The 18313-nt window shown below is 38.4% G+C and overlaps 1 protein-coding gene across 1 annotated transcript in view; it reads left to right on the top strand.

The window, feature by feature from the left end:
* BBS9 (Bardet-Biedl syndrome 9) overlaps positions 1 to 18313 on the top strand; it is a gene marked incomplete at its 3' end in the record, with an annotated part of 152426 nt that overhangs the window by 116301 nt on the left and 17812 nt on the right. Inside the window, exon 20 of the mRNA XM_010021288.1 lies at positions 10403 to 10625. Within this exon, the coding sequence (XP_010019590.1) occupies positions 10403 to 10625 (223 nt within the window). The remainder of the gene's footprint in view (positions 1 to 10402; positions 10626 to 18313) is intronic.

Below are 18313 nucleotides of genomic sequence, written 5' to 3'. Positions count from 1 at the left end.
AGAGTAGGTAGCCTGCTAGGCTTTATGCTTGATAGCAGATGGGTTTGACTGGTAGAGTTCTCTAGTAAGGTAAAAAATGCTATTTGGATGTTTTCCACTTCAGAGGAGTAGCAGAAGAAGCAGTGTTCAATTGTATTTTCAGGTTTTTTGGTCATTTGGAGTTGTTTCAGTTCTGATAAGAAGGGGACATCAGATTTTTACTTTCTTAGAAGGTTGACTTTTGGTGATTGGTAATAGTGGCATAAAATTAGTTTAACCAGAATTATGCAGAAATAGCTTTTGATGTGCATTATGAATTCTTGTGTTACTAAATTGTATTCCCTAGAATTTATATCAAGCTCAGAACAAGCATTCAGCCTTGATATCAACCTTCTAATGGAGAATCTGACATATCTGGTTTTGAAAATCAGTTTTGTACTTAACTTGATCTGCCACCTTATTTGTTCTGTCACTATTAAGAGGTACTGAAGTTAATCTTCAGTGGGCTGTCTCAGTTGTGAGCAGAAGCCTACTCGGGGATTTTCTTTCTTGATGTAAATTAGTCAAGGTAGAACTGTGTTCTCCTGTGATTAGTTTGCTTCCAGCATATATTACCTCCTTGAAAACTAACTTGGATTTCCTACTAAGTATTGCAGTTGTCCCAAGAGACATACCCTTTGTTTGATAGATTAAATAAGCTTCTGTTATCAGACATCTTTCTCTGTGTAATATTGTGATGGGGACCTCTAAACTTTCTCTTTGTTAGGGTAGTGTAATCTGCCTAGTTCAGCTACAAAGAGAAGCTAAAATATTTTAGTGCAGTAGTAATTACTGAATATGTGCTGCATACCAGGAGTTCAGATCAGTTGTCATCTAAACTGCTTAATTACAAGAGTGATGCATTATGGTGATTACAGCCACGTTTTTCACCAAAGTGACTTAACACTTAATAGAGGTAATAAGTGGCTCTTTCTTTTGGCTTCTTTCTTTTAAAGAAGCTGATTGTCAGTGGAGAATTCCCTTGATATTGGGTCCTAACTGAAAGATCTGTAGATCCTTGCTATGTGAATCTTTCATCTTGTCACAAGATCCCAGGAAAAAACTCACTGGCTTTTTCACCATGATTTTCCGAGTAGCCATTTTTTCTCAGATGGATGTTTTTCCTTTTAGTTACTGGTAAAATGCTTTGTCTTAATCCCTAGATCAAGAATGATGTACCAGTATTCTCTCGTATCTGCACAGGTGGCAGTGTTTTACATTAGGACAGGCCAGTTCACATTAAAGGAACATTGAGACTGCATAGTTTATTTCTGACATCTTCTCCTGGCTTTTTCAATGAAGTGAGAGTTTGATATAGCCAAAATACGGGTTTGATACCTCAAAAGTAAAACAGGCCATAAGACAAGTCTGTGCAAACATGATCTTTGCTAGTTCAGACTAGATGACCTTTGAAGGTCCCATCCAATCCAAACTATTTTATGATTCTATGATTCTATGATTCTACTGCCTCAAGCCAAAATAAACCCCAGTGCTTCTAGCATAAGCTTGAGAATTGGCTATCCAAGTCAATATGCAAGTCCAGTTTGCCACTGTCCTCATTGTCCTGACCTGTGCATTTTGAGAGAATAGAAATTCCCCAATTTGAAGCCACAGGGCTGAGTCTAAAGTTAGGGGTGAGTGGATCTAAAGTACTGTGAGAATTTAAATAGGAAAGAGACTTTTTGTCAAGTTGTGGGGGTTTTTAGAGGTAAAATATATGAGTGGGCATGTTTCCATATTTCACAGCTTTTGGAAACAGAAACTTGTCAGGCTTTCATAGCATCTTATATTGGTAATCTAATAAAGGGTATCTCAGTAAGAAAAAAGTTCCTTCCCGAAGTCTATCTCTGATACTAAAATAAAATATGGGGTGAGATGCAGTAAGATGTCTCAAGAAACTTCTTTTAGCATATGTCTGATCCACTTTTTGTCTCCAGCTCAACTAGAACAAGGTCTGGTTCCTCTTCCCTGGATCAAAAATTACTGTCCTGAGCTTCAACCTCATTTACAGACCCCATGTGTGGCAGAATTACTGCTGGATGTATAGCCTTCTTTAGCAAGACGCACGACTCCTGATGTGTTTTCATGCTTGCAGACAGATTTGACAGCATCTGCAAAACCCAAACAGCACCTCAGTTTCCCTAGCTAACTGGTGACAAGTTCTTGAGGTAAAGAAAGATGAGGTGTTAGACTATTTCGGTACTAAAAAGCAAAACAACAGAACTCTGAAGCTGGCAACGAAGAAGCCAAACCACTCCATTCATGTAGTACGTACAAGAGTTTCTTTCATCAGTTCCCAGGAAGGGATCAATGGTTGTAAGAAGTCAAGTTAAAAAGAAAACTAAGATGACAAAACACCCGAAAAATTTCAGGATTTGGGAACAGTGTCTAAAGAAACCCATGATGTGTGTGAACTTTCATGATTCCAGGCAGGATGTATTTGAATTACAACAAACAAGCATTACTAAAGGAGTAACTGTACAATTAGAATCCCAGACTGGTTTGGGTTGGAAGGGACCTTAAAGCTCATCCAGTCCCAACCCCCTGCCATGGGCAGGGACACCTTCCACTAGAGCAGGTTGCTCCAAGCCCCTGTGTCCAACCTGCCCTTGAACACTGCCAGGGATGGGGCAGCCACAGCTTCTCTGGGCACCCTGTGCCAGCGCCTCAGCACCCTCACAGGGAAGAGCTTCTGCCTCAGAGCTCATCTCAATCTCCCCTCTGGCAGGTTCAAGCCATTCCCCTTGTCCTGTCCCTCCATCCCTTGTCCAAAGCCCCTCTCCAGGTCTCCTGGAGCCCCTTTAGGCACTGGAGCTGCTCTGAGGTCTCCCTTTAAGGAGCCTTCTCTTCTCCAAGCTGAAAAAGCCCAGCTCTCTCAGCCTGCAGAGGTGCTCCAGCCCTCGGAGCATCTTCATGGCCTCCTCTGGACCACAGATCTTCCAGTGTGACCATCCCGTCGAGAATGGAGAATTTACCTCGAGAAAAATGTGCCCTTTTCTCTGCATTTTACCCATTCTGCCTTAGATATCTTCACTGTTTTCACTGTTGTCCAGGAACAAGATAAAACAAGGTGTTAGGCCACACTCTGTGTTGCTCCAGTTTTGAGATGTAGGACAATTTGAAAGAGGAGTTGGGCAGTATCAGTACACATGACTTGTCAAGAAGAAAACTACTGATCTAATTCTAGTCTAATTCTAACCTAATTTTGAAAGTCTTTCTGTGCAAATGAAGAACATCCAGTCCTGAAGGACTCCACCCATGTGGAAATTCGGCTACAAAAGTCAGATGCTGATTAAATTTTAATGGAGGAACTAATAACCCACCATCTGTAGTCAGCCTGATCTGTCATGTTTTGGTGAAGCATCTGCTTTCCTCAGAACAAATTACTAAACCCATAATCGCAGAAGAGTTGAGCAGCTGCAGAAATACTGACTGTGATCCCCACCTGGAGTAGTTCTGCTTTCTTACAGGTCAAACACTCTCTAAACATGTTATCAGTGGTTATACATGAAGATCTACAACTGCTAATCATAATAATCAGTTTCTCTAAGCAGGACTTTCTTGCAAATGAGACTTGAAAAGTGAATGACCATGTTTAATGATAGAGGTCATCATCTTGATGGAACACACCTTTGTTTAGTAATGCTTTCAATTTTCTAGATTCCTGAAACACCCGATGCTTTAATACTGTGCTTCGACATTCTCATTTTTCCAGAAGATCCTTGGTAAAATGTTAGTTTAGGGGCACTAGACCTAAAAGAAAAAGTGCCTATTACATAAGATAGTATTAAAATCACTGTGTGGATTTCTGAGCCATATGCTTCTTCAGCTTTCCTTCCAACCTGAAGATATTAGAGAAGGAGATTCTGGCAAATCTTGATTTAGTTAAATGTCTGTGGAATAGAACCCTCTAAAATCTCTTAGTCTAATCTTTAGTACAGGAATGTTGAGGTTTGTGAATTGTGCTTCAGAGGACAAAAATACCAGAGAAAGGAGAAACTTTTACATGTGTCCTTTTTAGGAGGAACCTGTCATATAGATTTCTTTTGGGTGAAGTTGCCACAGGACATCAGTATATGCAGGGTTCAAAATGAAGAGCTGAAGCTTCTATTAAATAAGTGTTTCTACACTGACCAGATCAAGTTGCTGTTTCTGTTGTCACAGAACTGGGCAGTTACAGCAGAGCTTTGCAGGAATGTTAAGTTTGTGCCACTTCAAAAACAAAACCTTACTCACAAAGCACTTTACCCTAAACCTGGTATTTACAACCTACTACCTGAAAATGTGAGATACTAAGAGTTGAATTAGATGCGCTAAAGTAGCTTGAAAATAGCATGGATAGTTATTGTTAAATAGGTCTGCAGAGATCTGTTGTGTTAGACTAGTCCCATCTCACAAATAAGGATGGTTTTCTGCCTAAAATTCTTTCCTTGAATTAAAATGAAATTGATTCATTTACTGGTTTGAACTCTTCTTCTAGAACTACACACTACTTACTCATCTTCTTCATTTTAGTTAGTCTGTCTCTTACCTTGTTTTGGATGTTCAGCTGTATCCTCACTTTGATGTTGCTTTCATCAGTCTGTAAACTGTTAGATTGGAATTATTTTAAATGCCAATAGAAATAAAAATCAGATCAGTTGTTATTATACGTGAGATTTGATTTAAAGGAAGGTACGATTAGAGAGAGCAAGATTAGTATAAGAATCTCAGCTGCTGCTTTTTGTATTCTGTGTGCACTACAAATGTCCCTCTTAGGCACTTAATAGATTTGGAATGCATTTAAGCTTGAGTCACTTGTCTGGATTTTCATCAGACTTTAATTCCACTTGTCTTTAGGACATGTCCCAGCTTTTTAGGTATTCCAGAGGTAGGTGTTTTAATGAAGAAAACTGGGTTTATATTGTTACAATGATAATTCTTCAGCCATGTCACGTGCATCCTAAAAAATACCCTGTCTCTTGAGACTGTTCAAAGTTTAATACATTAAGACGTCAGTAATACTTTACTGCATTTTTTGAGCGTTACATAGGTGCACAGCCTGTTTGCTTGGCTTCTTCTAGAATTTTACTAACACTGTTCAAAAGATCTCCTTAAATGCTTTATCAATTCATTTTAGCAGTAATTTCTCAGGGACACTCACAAGAAACGTTTGTCAGCTCTGTTTCTAGCAGAAGGGTAAATACTGCACGCTGTCTGCGTGGCTGCTGTGGCTGTTACCTCCTGTTCTAGACAGATAGGTCAGTTAAAAATACAGTTTGAAGAATGTAGGTTAGGATGCCTGGTAGCACAGCAACATTGGCTAATGGTCTGTGCCTCTGTTGGAGACTACCAGTTCTGTAGCCCTGGATTAGTGAATTACCAGTTTGTATGTGTAACAAATAAGATCATTTTTGTTTTAATCACTGTAAAAGCAAAGTGTTGAGAGACAGACACACAGCTGGTGTTTCTTGTGAATTAGCATATCTAGTGCTTTCGGATACAGAAACCTCTTCTTTGGTGGTTTGGAGAAGTATAAATGCCTAGCTTTTCATACAGTAAGGTATGCTTCTAAGTATTATAGCATTTCTGAGAGCTGATGAAATCATTATTGTGACTAAAATCAGGAAATAAGATATAGCCAGGCGAATTCCCGACTTAACAGCTGTAAGAATTCCCATAATTTGGCTTGCACCAATTGTGCATAGTTTTTGCAGTATGTTTCACATGGCATTTGTATTCTTTCAGAACTGTCTGGACTATCACTCCAGGATACATTACTTCATAGGCAGCTTGAAAAATGGCTGTTGCCTTAGGAATAATATTAATGATAAAGGCTTTCAAAGTAAATTCAGTCTTTTAAGGTGAGACTTAAGATACAGATTCAAATGTCTGTCTGGCTCATAAACACAACTTAGGAACAATGTTGTTCAAGTTTCCAATGTGTCAGTAGAATGATTTATTTATACTTAAGACAAATAGTATTAATTTGTAGATCTCTAGGTAAATTTTCCACAGTCCCTAGAGTTCTCTGATTATTTGGACAGTAAACTGAATTTTTAGTCTCTACTGATGTAGCTTACTTGGCATTTTTATGGAGAAAAAATAGCTACTTCTTAGCATGGTGGGTTGACGTGTTCCTTGATGCAGTGCAGCAGATGTTGATATTAGGATGGGGTTCAGCTGATTGCAGTGATTGCTTAAAGCTGCTTTTATAGCAGATTGTGGTCCTGAATAGGAGTCGGTATTCTTGCAGTTTGGAGATATGCACAATATCCTACAAAACATTGTAACTGCAGATTGAAGAGGCTATTTTGATACTACTTATTCTTGGTTTTGTGAGTCTTTTGAAATGTTAAAAGATTTTTTTCCCTGATGATCATAAGCCACTTTACCTGGCTTTCTAAAAGGAACTGGCAGATTTAATTGAAGCAAAACAGAGTGGCCTAATGGAGAAACAGCTATGAAAACGTCTAACCATTGTAGAATAATACTATGTCATAGTGGGCCTCTGTCATTAGCAATCATTTGTTGAGAGGTTGCTGCTCTTCTGCATTATGTAGTACAAGAATAGAATTGGTTCTGAATGTCTTTGTTAGGCCTACTGACCTCTACTTTTCTTGTATTAATAATCACAAAGCGAACTAGAGTTTGCATTCAAAAATAACCCTCTTACATCTAGGGAAGAAAAGCATTGTTAGGCTAATAGCTTTTCCAAATCGAGTTTCCTCAATTATCTACATGAAAATTGAAGGAGAGTCATTGGGTGTTCTGGGCAACTTCACTATTAATCACATTCTCCATCTGCATATTGTGTCACAGGATCAGTGCCCTTTCTACAGCCTGCCAGTTTATTTGCAGTGCGAGATCTCGGATGCTGGATGGGCCTCCAGTTTTATTGCCTAGAATTTTAGAATAACAAACAGTAGGATGGTCATTTGCCCTGCAGAGAAAATAATTTTGGAGGTTTCTTCTTATTCAGCAAATGGTAGAACCTAAAAATCTTCCTGAAAGTTAGGTACCCTGGATTGAATCGTATGGCAAAGTGAGAGCAAATGTAGAATCACAGTTACGCTCAGATACACCATGACGCCTGAGGATCCTTAATGATGATATACATGAAATGTAAGTTATGTGTACTACTACAGTCTTAGTCCTTCTAGTATCATTTGGTCTTCAGAGCCTTGCAGAGTATGTGATTTGGTTAAAATAAGGTGGCAATCTCTTCCTATTACCTACAAGAGAAAAATGATAATGTGTACATGCAAAATATGAAGCCACGTCTTTCCCAATGAAAAAGTTAAATTGATGAATTAAATATTTTTCATATCTATTTCAGGTCATACAGTCAATATAAAGAATTTGCACGATTTAGTAAGACTTCTTCCTGTGAGTCTTGACTTACATTTGCTGTGGCAATTATGGCAACGCTTGCTGGTCATAGGATGATGGATTACTGGTATCACACTTCTGTTGAAGGTGTTCCTTTCAGACCTCAAATATGCAGAATACGACATGAAAAGCCATTAGTGACTATTACAACCATGGCTGTAGAATCATTCTTCAGTGTGGGGTATAGACTTGGACACTTTCATTTTCAAACATCTTTTAGCTTTTTAACGTGTAAGGGGTGAAGCAGTTTTCTTGTTCTTTCAATTCTCCCCTTGCACCAATAAAAATTGCTGACAAATGCAGTCTTATTTGCAGCCATCAGTTCCTAGTTGTATAAAATCACCTTAACAGACTGCAATGGGGAAGTTTTTTTTCGTGTAGAGGTAGCTTTTGTTCTAATCATAAAGGCTGCTTTGGATTTGAGTGGACTTACTACATCAACAGTCATTGAATCGGAGAAGGTAGCTTTATGGTCTGCTGAGAAACCAGTTTTACGTGGAAATGAGATACAAGAACAAGAGTTGGAAAATGTTAAGGTACAAAGTAAAACCTACCTGTGTGAGCCAAGGACAGAATACTAGCCACTTTTAATTTCCTGGCCTTCCTTAGCTTATATTTCAGTCTCCTTATTTAAATGCTCCTTTTGGCTGCATTTATAGAACTTACTTGGAGGGATGTATTGGCCAGCTTCTCAGCTACTGTATGCTGACACCAGTTAATCACGTGTTTCTTTGTCTTTTGTGAAACTCAAGATTCTGCTGTTTGTATTGTCTTATTTTTCATGGTTTGTAGTATAATGAGGAGTGCCTGGCTTGATTGTTTTTGGTGCTTTGTACATATTAAGTTTCATTGCCCAGTATGTGGGAAAGTAGACAGCATTTACCAGCTCATTAACCTCTTTAAATTGGCTGTAGAATGGATTATTTCCTGTCACCATCACAAGTCAGTGGATGGATTACACTCCGGTGGACTCTTTCTGGAATATCTGGAAAATGTTAAGCTACTGCATTGATTGACTGGCGTGATTTTTCTAATCTACATGTTTTTTTTTTGGGGGGGCTGGGACATTCTAGATAAGACAGTAGTTTAATATCATTGTTCTGAAGTCAGGAAAGGTAAATGTTGACTGTGAAAACCTCACTAGTTGATCCTGTTGTCTGCAAAATGGAAATGCTTTATACATACACAGCATATTTTCAGGACACTATTAAGAATAGTGTATGTCTGGACCAGGATGAAGTGCCTGTGACTCTGGTCTCTGATGTACTTGACCACTAGTAAGCATCTGTCCCGAACCTGTTCTTAGGAGGTAACAAGGTCAGGAAGGGTGGCCTTTGCTTCTTTGTGTCACCAAAGCCATAGATACCTAATTAAAGAAATTAATAAACCTTATTTTTTAAGTGGACTCCAAGAGGGTTGACACCATCATTCTTTCAAACGTCATGAAAGTTTGGATAGGTAGGTGATTTTGTGAATGTTTTCAGTCAAGTAGAATGCATCATGAGAAAGAGCTTAAAAACTAGAAGGCTCTGGGTTTGTACTAAGTACTTGAGGTTTGTTGGGGCGTGTGTGTGTGTGTTATGACTGTGTAACTGCCATGTAAAGAGCTACCTTGGTCTCACCTTCTGTTAACTTAGCAGCAGATAGAGCTGGGGGGTTCCAGGCTGTAGCCTCAAAACTTCCAGAGTCAGGAAAGACTATTGCCAAAATATGTTCCAGCCAGTCAGGCGTGTTTGGAGAGCAGACACTGCAGTAATACTATAGCAACTGAATGGTACTTCCCTGTACATGTGGGCAGCACATACGTAAGATTTGCTTACACAGGTAGTTGAATGCTGAGAGATGTTACGAGTTCTGAGGTTAGCCGACCACAAAGCCCTGTATTAGTTACCAACTCTGTCCAAGCACTATAACATTGTCATGAAAAGACTGTCTTGCAGGTTCATTAATTACAGAAACTTTGGATTAATGACAAAGTCTCATCACAGACTGTAATTTAAGATTAAAGAATGTATCAAGATGAGTCAGTCCAGCATTGCATACTGCATAAATGAGATATCATGTATTAGATTTTACCTATTACCCTAATAACCTTGCACAAAAGGTAAAGACTTCTGCTATCCAGGATTCTTACTTGAAGGAACATCTTTGATTTGTTCATGTCACTGAACACCATAGTACAGATTACAAACTTGAACCATTTTAAAGGTGCTTTTCAAGCTGTTTCAGGAAAAGAAACTTCCTTGTCTTTTCTGAGTGGTATTTGCAGGAGTAAACAATTTTGTGGAAATATGTATACTGAATATGACCTGAATGTAGCTTTTCCTCCTGAAAGCTTTTCCATAGGTAGCTGCATGTTTTAATTTAGTTGATTGCTAAACCGGTGGCTTATAAATGTTCACAGCTTGACATGATGCTGTTAGAAATCTAAGTCACGGCTTATCAGAGCACTGACACATCTCTGCCAATGCAGAGTGGGTATCGTGATTTAATCAGTCTGACAGATGGATGCTGAGTATCTGCAGCTTTTGGTTGCAGTCGTGATGCTCTGTGCTATTGGCATATTGTCAGAATCTTAGTGATTCCAAAGAATTTACGTTTTTGGCTTTTTTTTTTCTTGGCCTTGACATATCATCAGCATAATGTTATATACCACATATTATATTTGTATTTACATCTCAGTTCTGCTCTTAATTATAAATGTTGCATCTAGGAACTTCTGGTTTTGTTATTAATGTAGCTACTGAAGTTAACTGTTATGTCAATCTTAAATTCAATCTTAAATCTTGTCAATCTTAAATCCAGGGTTGTTTTTTCAGTTTTTGCTTGAAGAACTGGGATGTCGTGACATTCGTTAACCCCTAAATTATATTTAATGTATTGCTATCACTTTCAAATTCTTAGTCTTTGATTTGCTAGTTTGTTTTTTAATGTTATCATATTATATTAGTTCATATTATCATATCATATTATGTTCACCTAATTTTATTTAATTTCCTTTTCTTTAATCCAGGGTTGGGAAGAAACTGTGGATGCTGCCATTTCTTACTTGTTACGAACTTGTTTGTCAAAGAGCTCTAAGGAGCAGGCTCTGTCTCTCAGCAGCCAGTTGTGCATGCCCAAAGATACCAGCAGACTGAAGAAGAACATCACCCTCTTCTGTGATAGATTGGCCAAAGGTGGTCGCCTTTCCTTAAGTACAGACTCAGCCACTCAGCAAGCTGCTGTCATGTCAGGTGAGACATGAAGTGCATGTTCACAGCTCACAATATGTATTTGTAGATTAAAACTGAAAACCATACACATTTGATTGTGTGAGCAGTTTTCACTGGTTGTGGAAACCAAACACGGGTTGTGTTGCTGACCAGTAGAACGAGTTAAGTAATATTAAATCCAAGGTAAATCCAAGATTTAGCTCAGTCTCAAGCCAAAGATGGTCCTGTAATTGTTAGAAATTGTTAGAAAATAGCTATCAGTATTTGAAGTTAATCCAAGTGTATATGTTAGCTGTGTGCTGTGATATCTGCTGGGTCTGGGTTTGTTCATTATTTTCTTTAATGGCTTCAGTGATGGAATATGAGCATTAATGTTAGAATTGTGGTTTTGCAGCAAGCTAGCAGTAATTTCAAGTACATTGAAAGAGCAATAATGGATCTTGATAAATTAGAGGAAGGATCTGAAGTTGGTAAAAGGTGTTCAGTTGAGACAAGGGCAAAAAACTCTCCCTATAGCAAGAATCAGACAAACTTAAGCACGGCTGCCATAGGATAGACTCCTGAGGCTTATAGTGTACCTGCAACTGAATAGAAGTCAGCAACATGATCCGATTAAAGGTGAATTCCAACTCTGGGATGTAGTAATATGACTTTTAAGGAGGAGATCTATAATTACTATTTCAGAGAAGAGCACAAGAAGTATAAATGATTGAAACCATTTTTATTTTTGTTTATTCTAAGGGAAAAAAGGAAGAGAAGGTTGAGAAGGGATGTGATGGTTTTCCAGTGCATAAAATGTTCTTATGAGGATGATTAAAGGTTAATCAGAGTCATTGGCTAAATACGATTGCGACTGTAAGCCACATCAGGCTATATCATGCACTGTGTTGACTTTGGCAATCATGACTGGTTGACTTTGGTTGGATGAGAGGAATAGTGAAGGGCTTAGGGAGCAGTGCCAACCCAAAGTGTGGGTCAGTGCCAGGGAAAGGTGAAGCAAACCACCCAGGTTGTCATGTATTGAGTTTAATGGGTGCGAGAACTCACAGCATAAATCCTGATGGCCTGCAGTGAATTAATTCTGTAGCTTTAAAGGTCTCCTGCAATATCCTGTGTGTTTTGCAGGATCGCTTTGAAAACCTTAAGAGGTGTCAGCTGTTGCTGATTGGAGACTTGTTTAGGTGTCAGTCTGCTTGAGAAGCTGTGGCTGCCCCATCCCTGGCAGTGTTCAAGGCCAGGTTGGACACAGGGGCTTGGAGCAACCTGCTCTAGTGGAAGGTGTCCCTGTCTGTGGCAGGGGTTGGAACTGGATGAGCTTTAAGGTCCTTTCCAACACAAACCATTCTGTTGGAGCTCTATTTGCAGTATTGCCTCACCCTTGTCCTTACTGGAAGATTTTTCTAATACTTCATATACATTGTTTTTCCTGCAAATCAAACTGGTTTATTGTGAATATTGAAGGTGGAGGTGGCAACTAATGATGTTCTCTGTAATGTTTAAAGCTTTGGAAGATTTTCGGTACCTCCCTTCAGTAACTTTTTCTTTTGTACTAATTGTGACTAAATTATCTCGTATTTTCATGATGATTTTCAGTTCTTACTGTTTGTTTTCCAAAATGGAATGCTTTTCTTTTAACCTGTAGCAGGGAGTATACCCCGCTAAACTCTGCTCCATCTCAGTCTCCAGACCCTTTTCTGTACATTTGTTACCTAAACAGATGTTTCTCATTCTCTATTTAGATATATGATAATTAGTTTCCTAAACATAGTAGTATATATGTGCCTTGGCACTTCATAGAGTTAATTTGTCAAGTTCATCATAATTCTGCTTTGTATAATCATGATTCTATCACTCAAATTATGAATGGGTAAATGCTAACTTGAAAGACAAGTTGCTTTACTACATTAAATATACATATGCACCAATAATGTACTCACAGTCATGCTTTGGAAGTCATAAGTTTTTCTAGCTTTTTGTTATTTCTTGGATAAGCTTATAAAAACCTCCTTTCAAAACTGTATTGTGATACCCATGAGTGAATATCGCCCATTTTGGAGCTCTGTTCTTAACTGGAAAACTGGGATGCAACAGAATGTGTCATATTCCTTAAGGAACATTCTGTTTATGTGCTACTAAACTTGAGGAGAATGTCAGGACTAATTGGAAAAACATGTGGATTTGAGTTCTTGGAAGAACAATGTCCATTTTTATATATGTATTAGACATAAACATTGCTGCAGAGTCCTTGGTACACAGAGAGTTGTACTGACAAGAAAGACCATTACTAGTTTGTGCTATCTGAAAAAACCGTATTCTGGTTGTTGCACATTCCTCTCTTAGGCTGTTAATTATCAATTCTTCCTTGGCCATTAGGAGAGGGAAACAAGCAGTATAACTGAGGCGTTCTCAGACTTCATAGTGTGGACTTCAACACAGAATGTTTTGCAAAACATAGTGCTTGCTATTTGTACTCACTGTCATGGTAATATTATTTCAGAAGCAACTACAGTGATTTTTTTGCCTGGAGAAATGAGGATCATGTAGATTAAAATGGCTCCAAAGTAATTGAGCAGCCTGAAGAAGGCACAGAAGTCAGCAGTAAGGACTAGACAAGACTTTGAACCACCAGCAGATATGCTTGAAATCATGGGAGGCTGAGAGATGACTTGGAAAACTTTTCCTGGAACTTAAGTATTGTTAGTCTGAGATCATGGTGCACTGGCAGCTTTGCACAGCCCTCCATGCTGGTGCAGAGAAGTGTATAAAGGTTGCCAGTATAGTTTTTTTCTCATAGAGTGACACAAGTCCAGTGTTGTTTATCTCCACTGAAGATTATAGTCCATTATGAAATGTGATTCTCGCTTAACATATTTTCCATAGGTTTCCTGTAGCAATAAACTACATTTTTCCCTTTAGTAACCCTTGAAATAATGATTTTAGATTTTTTTTTTTCCTTAGTTTAAATAGATTGGGTATTCATAAAGCTTTTTAGCAGTGATTACTAGATCTGTGTAAGGACAAGTGAAAGAGAAGTTTTATTCAAATAGATTGGGTATTCATAAAGCTTTTTAGCAATGATTACTAGATCTGTGTAAGGAAAAGTGAAAGAGAAGTTTTATTTGCAAAGCCTGCCCCAAGTACCTGCAAGGATCTCATACACCTGAAGACTGGTCAGTGCTGATGAATGGAACTGGTAGTCCACTGAGCTCAGTGGAAAATGTCACTGGCCAAAAGAGATTCAGCTTTTTACCCATCTTTTTCACAGTGTTCCTCACCTGTTTCATGAGATGGTACCATTTACAAAAGTGTCCAGAGGACACTGGTAGGTATCTGTGAGCTCAGGAATCTAAACCTTAATAATGGTGCCTATTTCTTATTGGAAGTCAGTTTGCTGAGGACTTTTTTCTGAGATGTACCCAGAGACCTTTAAAGTACACTTACAAACACTGCAAGCCAACTCATTGCTATGAATTTGTTGGCTCAGGTCCTTAAATACGCAGTTGATGTTTAACTCACTTTAGCTTGTTGCAATGAAAACTCTTAAACTCATCTTTTCTAGCTTCTATAAAATCATACAGGTTGGTCAAAAAAACTACCTTGAAGGACTGATTCCCCCAGGAAGTGGGTTATTTACTAAGAGTGAAAAAGTGATTTTTAATGTGTGAGATGATACAAAAAGACTGAACTCTGCATTTAGATTTTTGTTTATATTTGCTGACCAGATTTGTTTCTATATGAAGTATAGCTCTGCATCACTAAAGTATCACATTCACTAACCTTCATTTTCTTAAGTGCTCAAAACTTATATTTATCTGATTCTGAAGTTAACATATGTTTGCAGTTTAACAAGTACATGTTGATTTTGTTTTGCCTGAAGAAGCTGGGGTTCCCATGCACAGATAAAGGTTTCTCTGCGAAAGTTGTGTACTGCTTGCATTAAAACCAAACCAGATCCCCCCGTCAGTGTATCAAACTTCCCATACTTTTCACTGCTGCCTTAAAGCAAACAAACGTTTGCTAAAACGTATACTTTTTATCTTTGTAGTTCTTCCTTCTAGTGAGGCTACCAGAGTGGGGTTGGAACTAGATGATCTTCAAGGTCCCTTCCAACCCAAACCATTCCGTGCTGGCTCTGCTTTGTTTGGTTTTCGCTGGTTTTCCTCAATTCTTTGTTGCATTTCTCCCCTCTTCATTCCACTTCACTGGTTTCCTTCTCCATACCGTGCCCTTTGATGTCCATGCAACTACATGCACAGTTGCTTCACTGTGATAGCTGGAGCATGTAACCATATCACTGGCCACCCAAGGGAGTAAATGACAAGGAGAGGTAGCAATAAAAGGGTAGAAGACCCTTTTCCTGGTCAGTTGTTAATCTGGGTGTCCCAAAGCAGTAACTGCAGATTAAATCCTGTGGTACGAGTGTGGATCTATTGGGCAACGAGGTTTTTAGCAAGGTTTAAGAAAGGTGTAATGGAGACTGAATCCATAAACAGTGTGATCATTGTGTACTTCTGTATCCAATTTGTGCAGCCCTGCACGGCTGAGCTGTTGTGCCAGTTTAAACACAACTTTCTTCTCTCCCTCTAATTGCAGATAATAATCACATAAGAACGATAATAAGAGCAAAGAAGTTGCCATAACTCTGGCAGCCCTCAGCATTGTCATGCACTTCTGTTCCACTGTGTCATGCCAGCTAATAATGAGACATGATGCGGTGTATAATGGGACACGATACGGTGCTGCAGCTTTAATGTGACTTCTAGTACTCCACATGTAAAGTATTTTTGCAGAAAGGTATCAGCTGTTCATGAGGAACAGTTCTATCTTAATAGAAAAGTCTAGAAATAAGCAAATAGAAACATATAAAAAAATTTAAACTAATTATTTGAGTTCTATTTTTGAGACTAAAATATGTCCCTTGCCCCATAAAGCTGATGTAGTGAAAAGGAAGGGGAGTAGCAAATCATTAGGGAGAATTTTGGGAGTGCTTACAGCAACAAGATCTGTGGTTGCTCAAGAAAAGCTTAAGAATAGCTTGGTGAAGCCAGAAACATTGACTGTTTGGCTCTCTGATGGGAATCTTTACTCTCTGTGACTTCTTTCCATTGTGACTTTCTTTACTCTTTCAAACTTTTATTCTATTGTTTTAGTAACTTCAGTAATTTTTCTGTGGAAAGAAAAATTTAAACAATAGAGAAATTAAGTGACTTTCCCAGGGTCATCCCATGAGCCAATAACACCTGTGTATAAATAGGATTCAAATGGGCCTCTCAGTCTTGCACTGTAGCTCCTACGTACAGTTGGTTTTGTGTTTTACTGTTAAAACACAGGTTACAGATGAATAGACTGGGGAGAGCCAGCTTGCCTTGAGGCCTGTTCTTGTATCATTCCGCATGGTCAGATGAACACATTTAAAAATGGAAATCTGAAGATCAGACAGGGGAAGAGAATGAGGAAGAATGTCAAAGGTGGTCTTTAATTTTGATGAATTCAGTCAAACCTCATCACCCTCCTGGACTCAAATGATAGTTCTGTAAGTGGTTAATTTTCAGGGATTACATGAACAATAGTAAAGCATTGGTTTTAATTTCTTTTTATTGAAAACCAGGTACTGATAGAAAAAGCATATTTGGCTTTTTTCAGGACATTTCCAGGTTCCAGTATTGTGAACAGGGGCAGAATAAGATGGAAGTGTAACAAGACACGTTTGTGTGCAGGGTTGTGAAAAGGTTTTTATTATGTTGTTTAGAAAATCTCCGCATCTCAATTGATATTACAGCTGGCAAAAACCACAGAGGGAAGGAGTACAAAGGTTAAGGAGGCTAAAGCCATAACATTTCTTCAAAAAATGAATAATTTAAAGAGGAAAATGTCATGCATAATGAATAAAAAAGAAATCCCGCTTGAGATTTAGGATTCATTCATTTGTTGTACTATGAAATGTAGTTGGCAGCGTCGCAATTCCAACTTGCCTCATCTAACCACAGGATCAACGCATTAGTGCCTTGGTGTGCACAGTCCTATTGCTGGCTCTTTGCATCAAAATCCATTAAATTTTAATGTGTCCCACTTAAGTATAAGTGGTCACAAATGATTCATAATGTTGAGGTAAGCTTTTGGTGAAAATAATTGTCAGTTGAAAGAATTTCCCCTAATGATCGTGCTTGTCACTGGGCTTTATTGTCTTAATTGTTTGAGTCCTTGGGAGACCACAAGCAGAAATAAGCTTCTGAAATCTGCACTTAGAAGCTAACTGTTCAAAACTATGGAAAAAGTGCTGCTTAAAGGAGAGAACATACACCCTCTGACCTTCTAGTGCAGAAGGCTCAATAGCAGCAAGTAAAAAAGTAAATCCTAAATAGTTATTTTAAGAGGCTGCAGCAGATGACGTAATCTATTTTAAAATAAAGCCAAACTTTTATAATGTAGCATAATCCTTGTCTTTAATGTATGCTATTAATAAGGAGTCAGTCTTGTATGTCCAGGCATACTTTGGATTTCCACTTAACAGGTTTCCCTTGGTTCCTTTGAGTTTTCATTTCCTGTGATACTTCGAGAGCAGCCTGTCTGATGGAGTGCATTGGTATTCATTCGTACATGAGCTGTGGGCACTGGAGGAGCATAATTAACTCTGCAGTTTAGATGACATTACTTTTCATTTCCAGTCCCTATCTAGACAAGACCACCACAAAATTACAGTGATTGTCTACTTTTCCTAAGTACAGCCACCGAAAATCATACCCATCTGCAGAAAGGTACTGGGGGAAAGATATTACAGAGGGACAGGAGGGGGTGGTGGAAAATAATTTCCAGGTCATCTCTCCTCTCATAAAATGCTGAAAACAGGTTCTTTGGGAGCCTTTCCTTTTTTCCCTAGTTTTTCTTTTTTATGTGTGTACCACATTTCTCTTAAGTGGATTGTAAGTATTTCTTTTAATGTGATATATAGCTCAAGCCAGAATGTGTAAAGGTTAATGGCTTATTCATTTTCTTCTGACTGGAAGTAGCATCCTTTAGTCAGCAGAGATGTTTAACCACCCAGAGATGTTGTGGCCTTTATTTCAGGTACCACAACCCATTTGGTTTGCATTTGCTACTTTGCTTTGTTTTCTGGCATATTTAGGTTGAGTAAACCTGACTTTTCTCTTACACTGCCATAAGTTAGATGCATCTTAGCTGAAATTGCTAGTGTTAGGTTATTCTGAACTGTTCTTTGAGCCAGTGTGCCCAGAATGAGATAGTTATTTGCATTGCTTTTTTTGTGTTATCACTGAATTTGGCTTACAGCTTTGGAAGGGAAACTCTTCATATTTTGTTTGATTCTCAGTTGAAAAGAAACAAACCCAAATTGCTTGAACTATGACAAAATTAATGTTTTCCTCAATATTCAGGTCTTTTTAAGATGAAGTGAAGGTGTCTGTGTATGTGGGTTGATTTCATCATTTTTATTATGTACATGGTGTAAGTAACATGTATGAGTCTGTGGAACTCTGGTGAATTACCAGTGCAAAGCCATATGTACATCACTAACACCACTTAAACTGTATTTGCTCTTCCACATTACCATAAGGGAGTCTAATAAATCTAAACCTAGTGAAAATTTCATATTTTGTCCATGCAGAACTGATTTTTCAATTACTTCAGACTTTTTTAGAGCCTGATCCAAACCCTGATGAAATCTATGGGAGTTTTTCCATAGACTTCAGTCA

The sequence above is a fragment of the Nestor notabilis genome, unplaced genomic scaffold (assembly GCF_000696875.1).
Source record: "Nestor notabilis isolate BGI_N333 unplaced genomic scaffold, ASM69687v1 scaffold4969, whole genome shotgun sequence".
NCBI lineage: Eukaryota > Metazoa > Chordata > Aves > Psittaciformes > Psittacidae > Nestor > Nestor notabilis.
The sequence above is the reverse complement of the archived record's forward strand: the minus strand, read 5'-3'. Positions and strand labels throughout refer to the sequence as shown.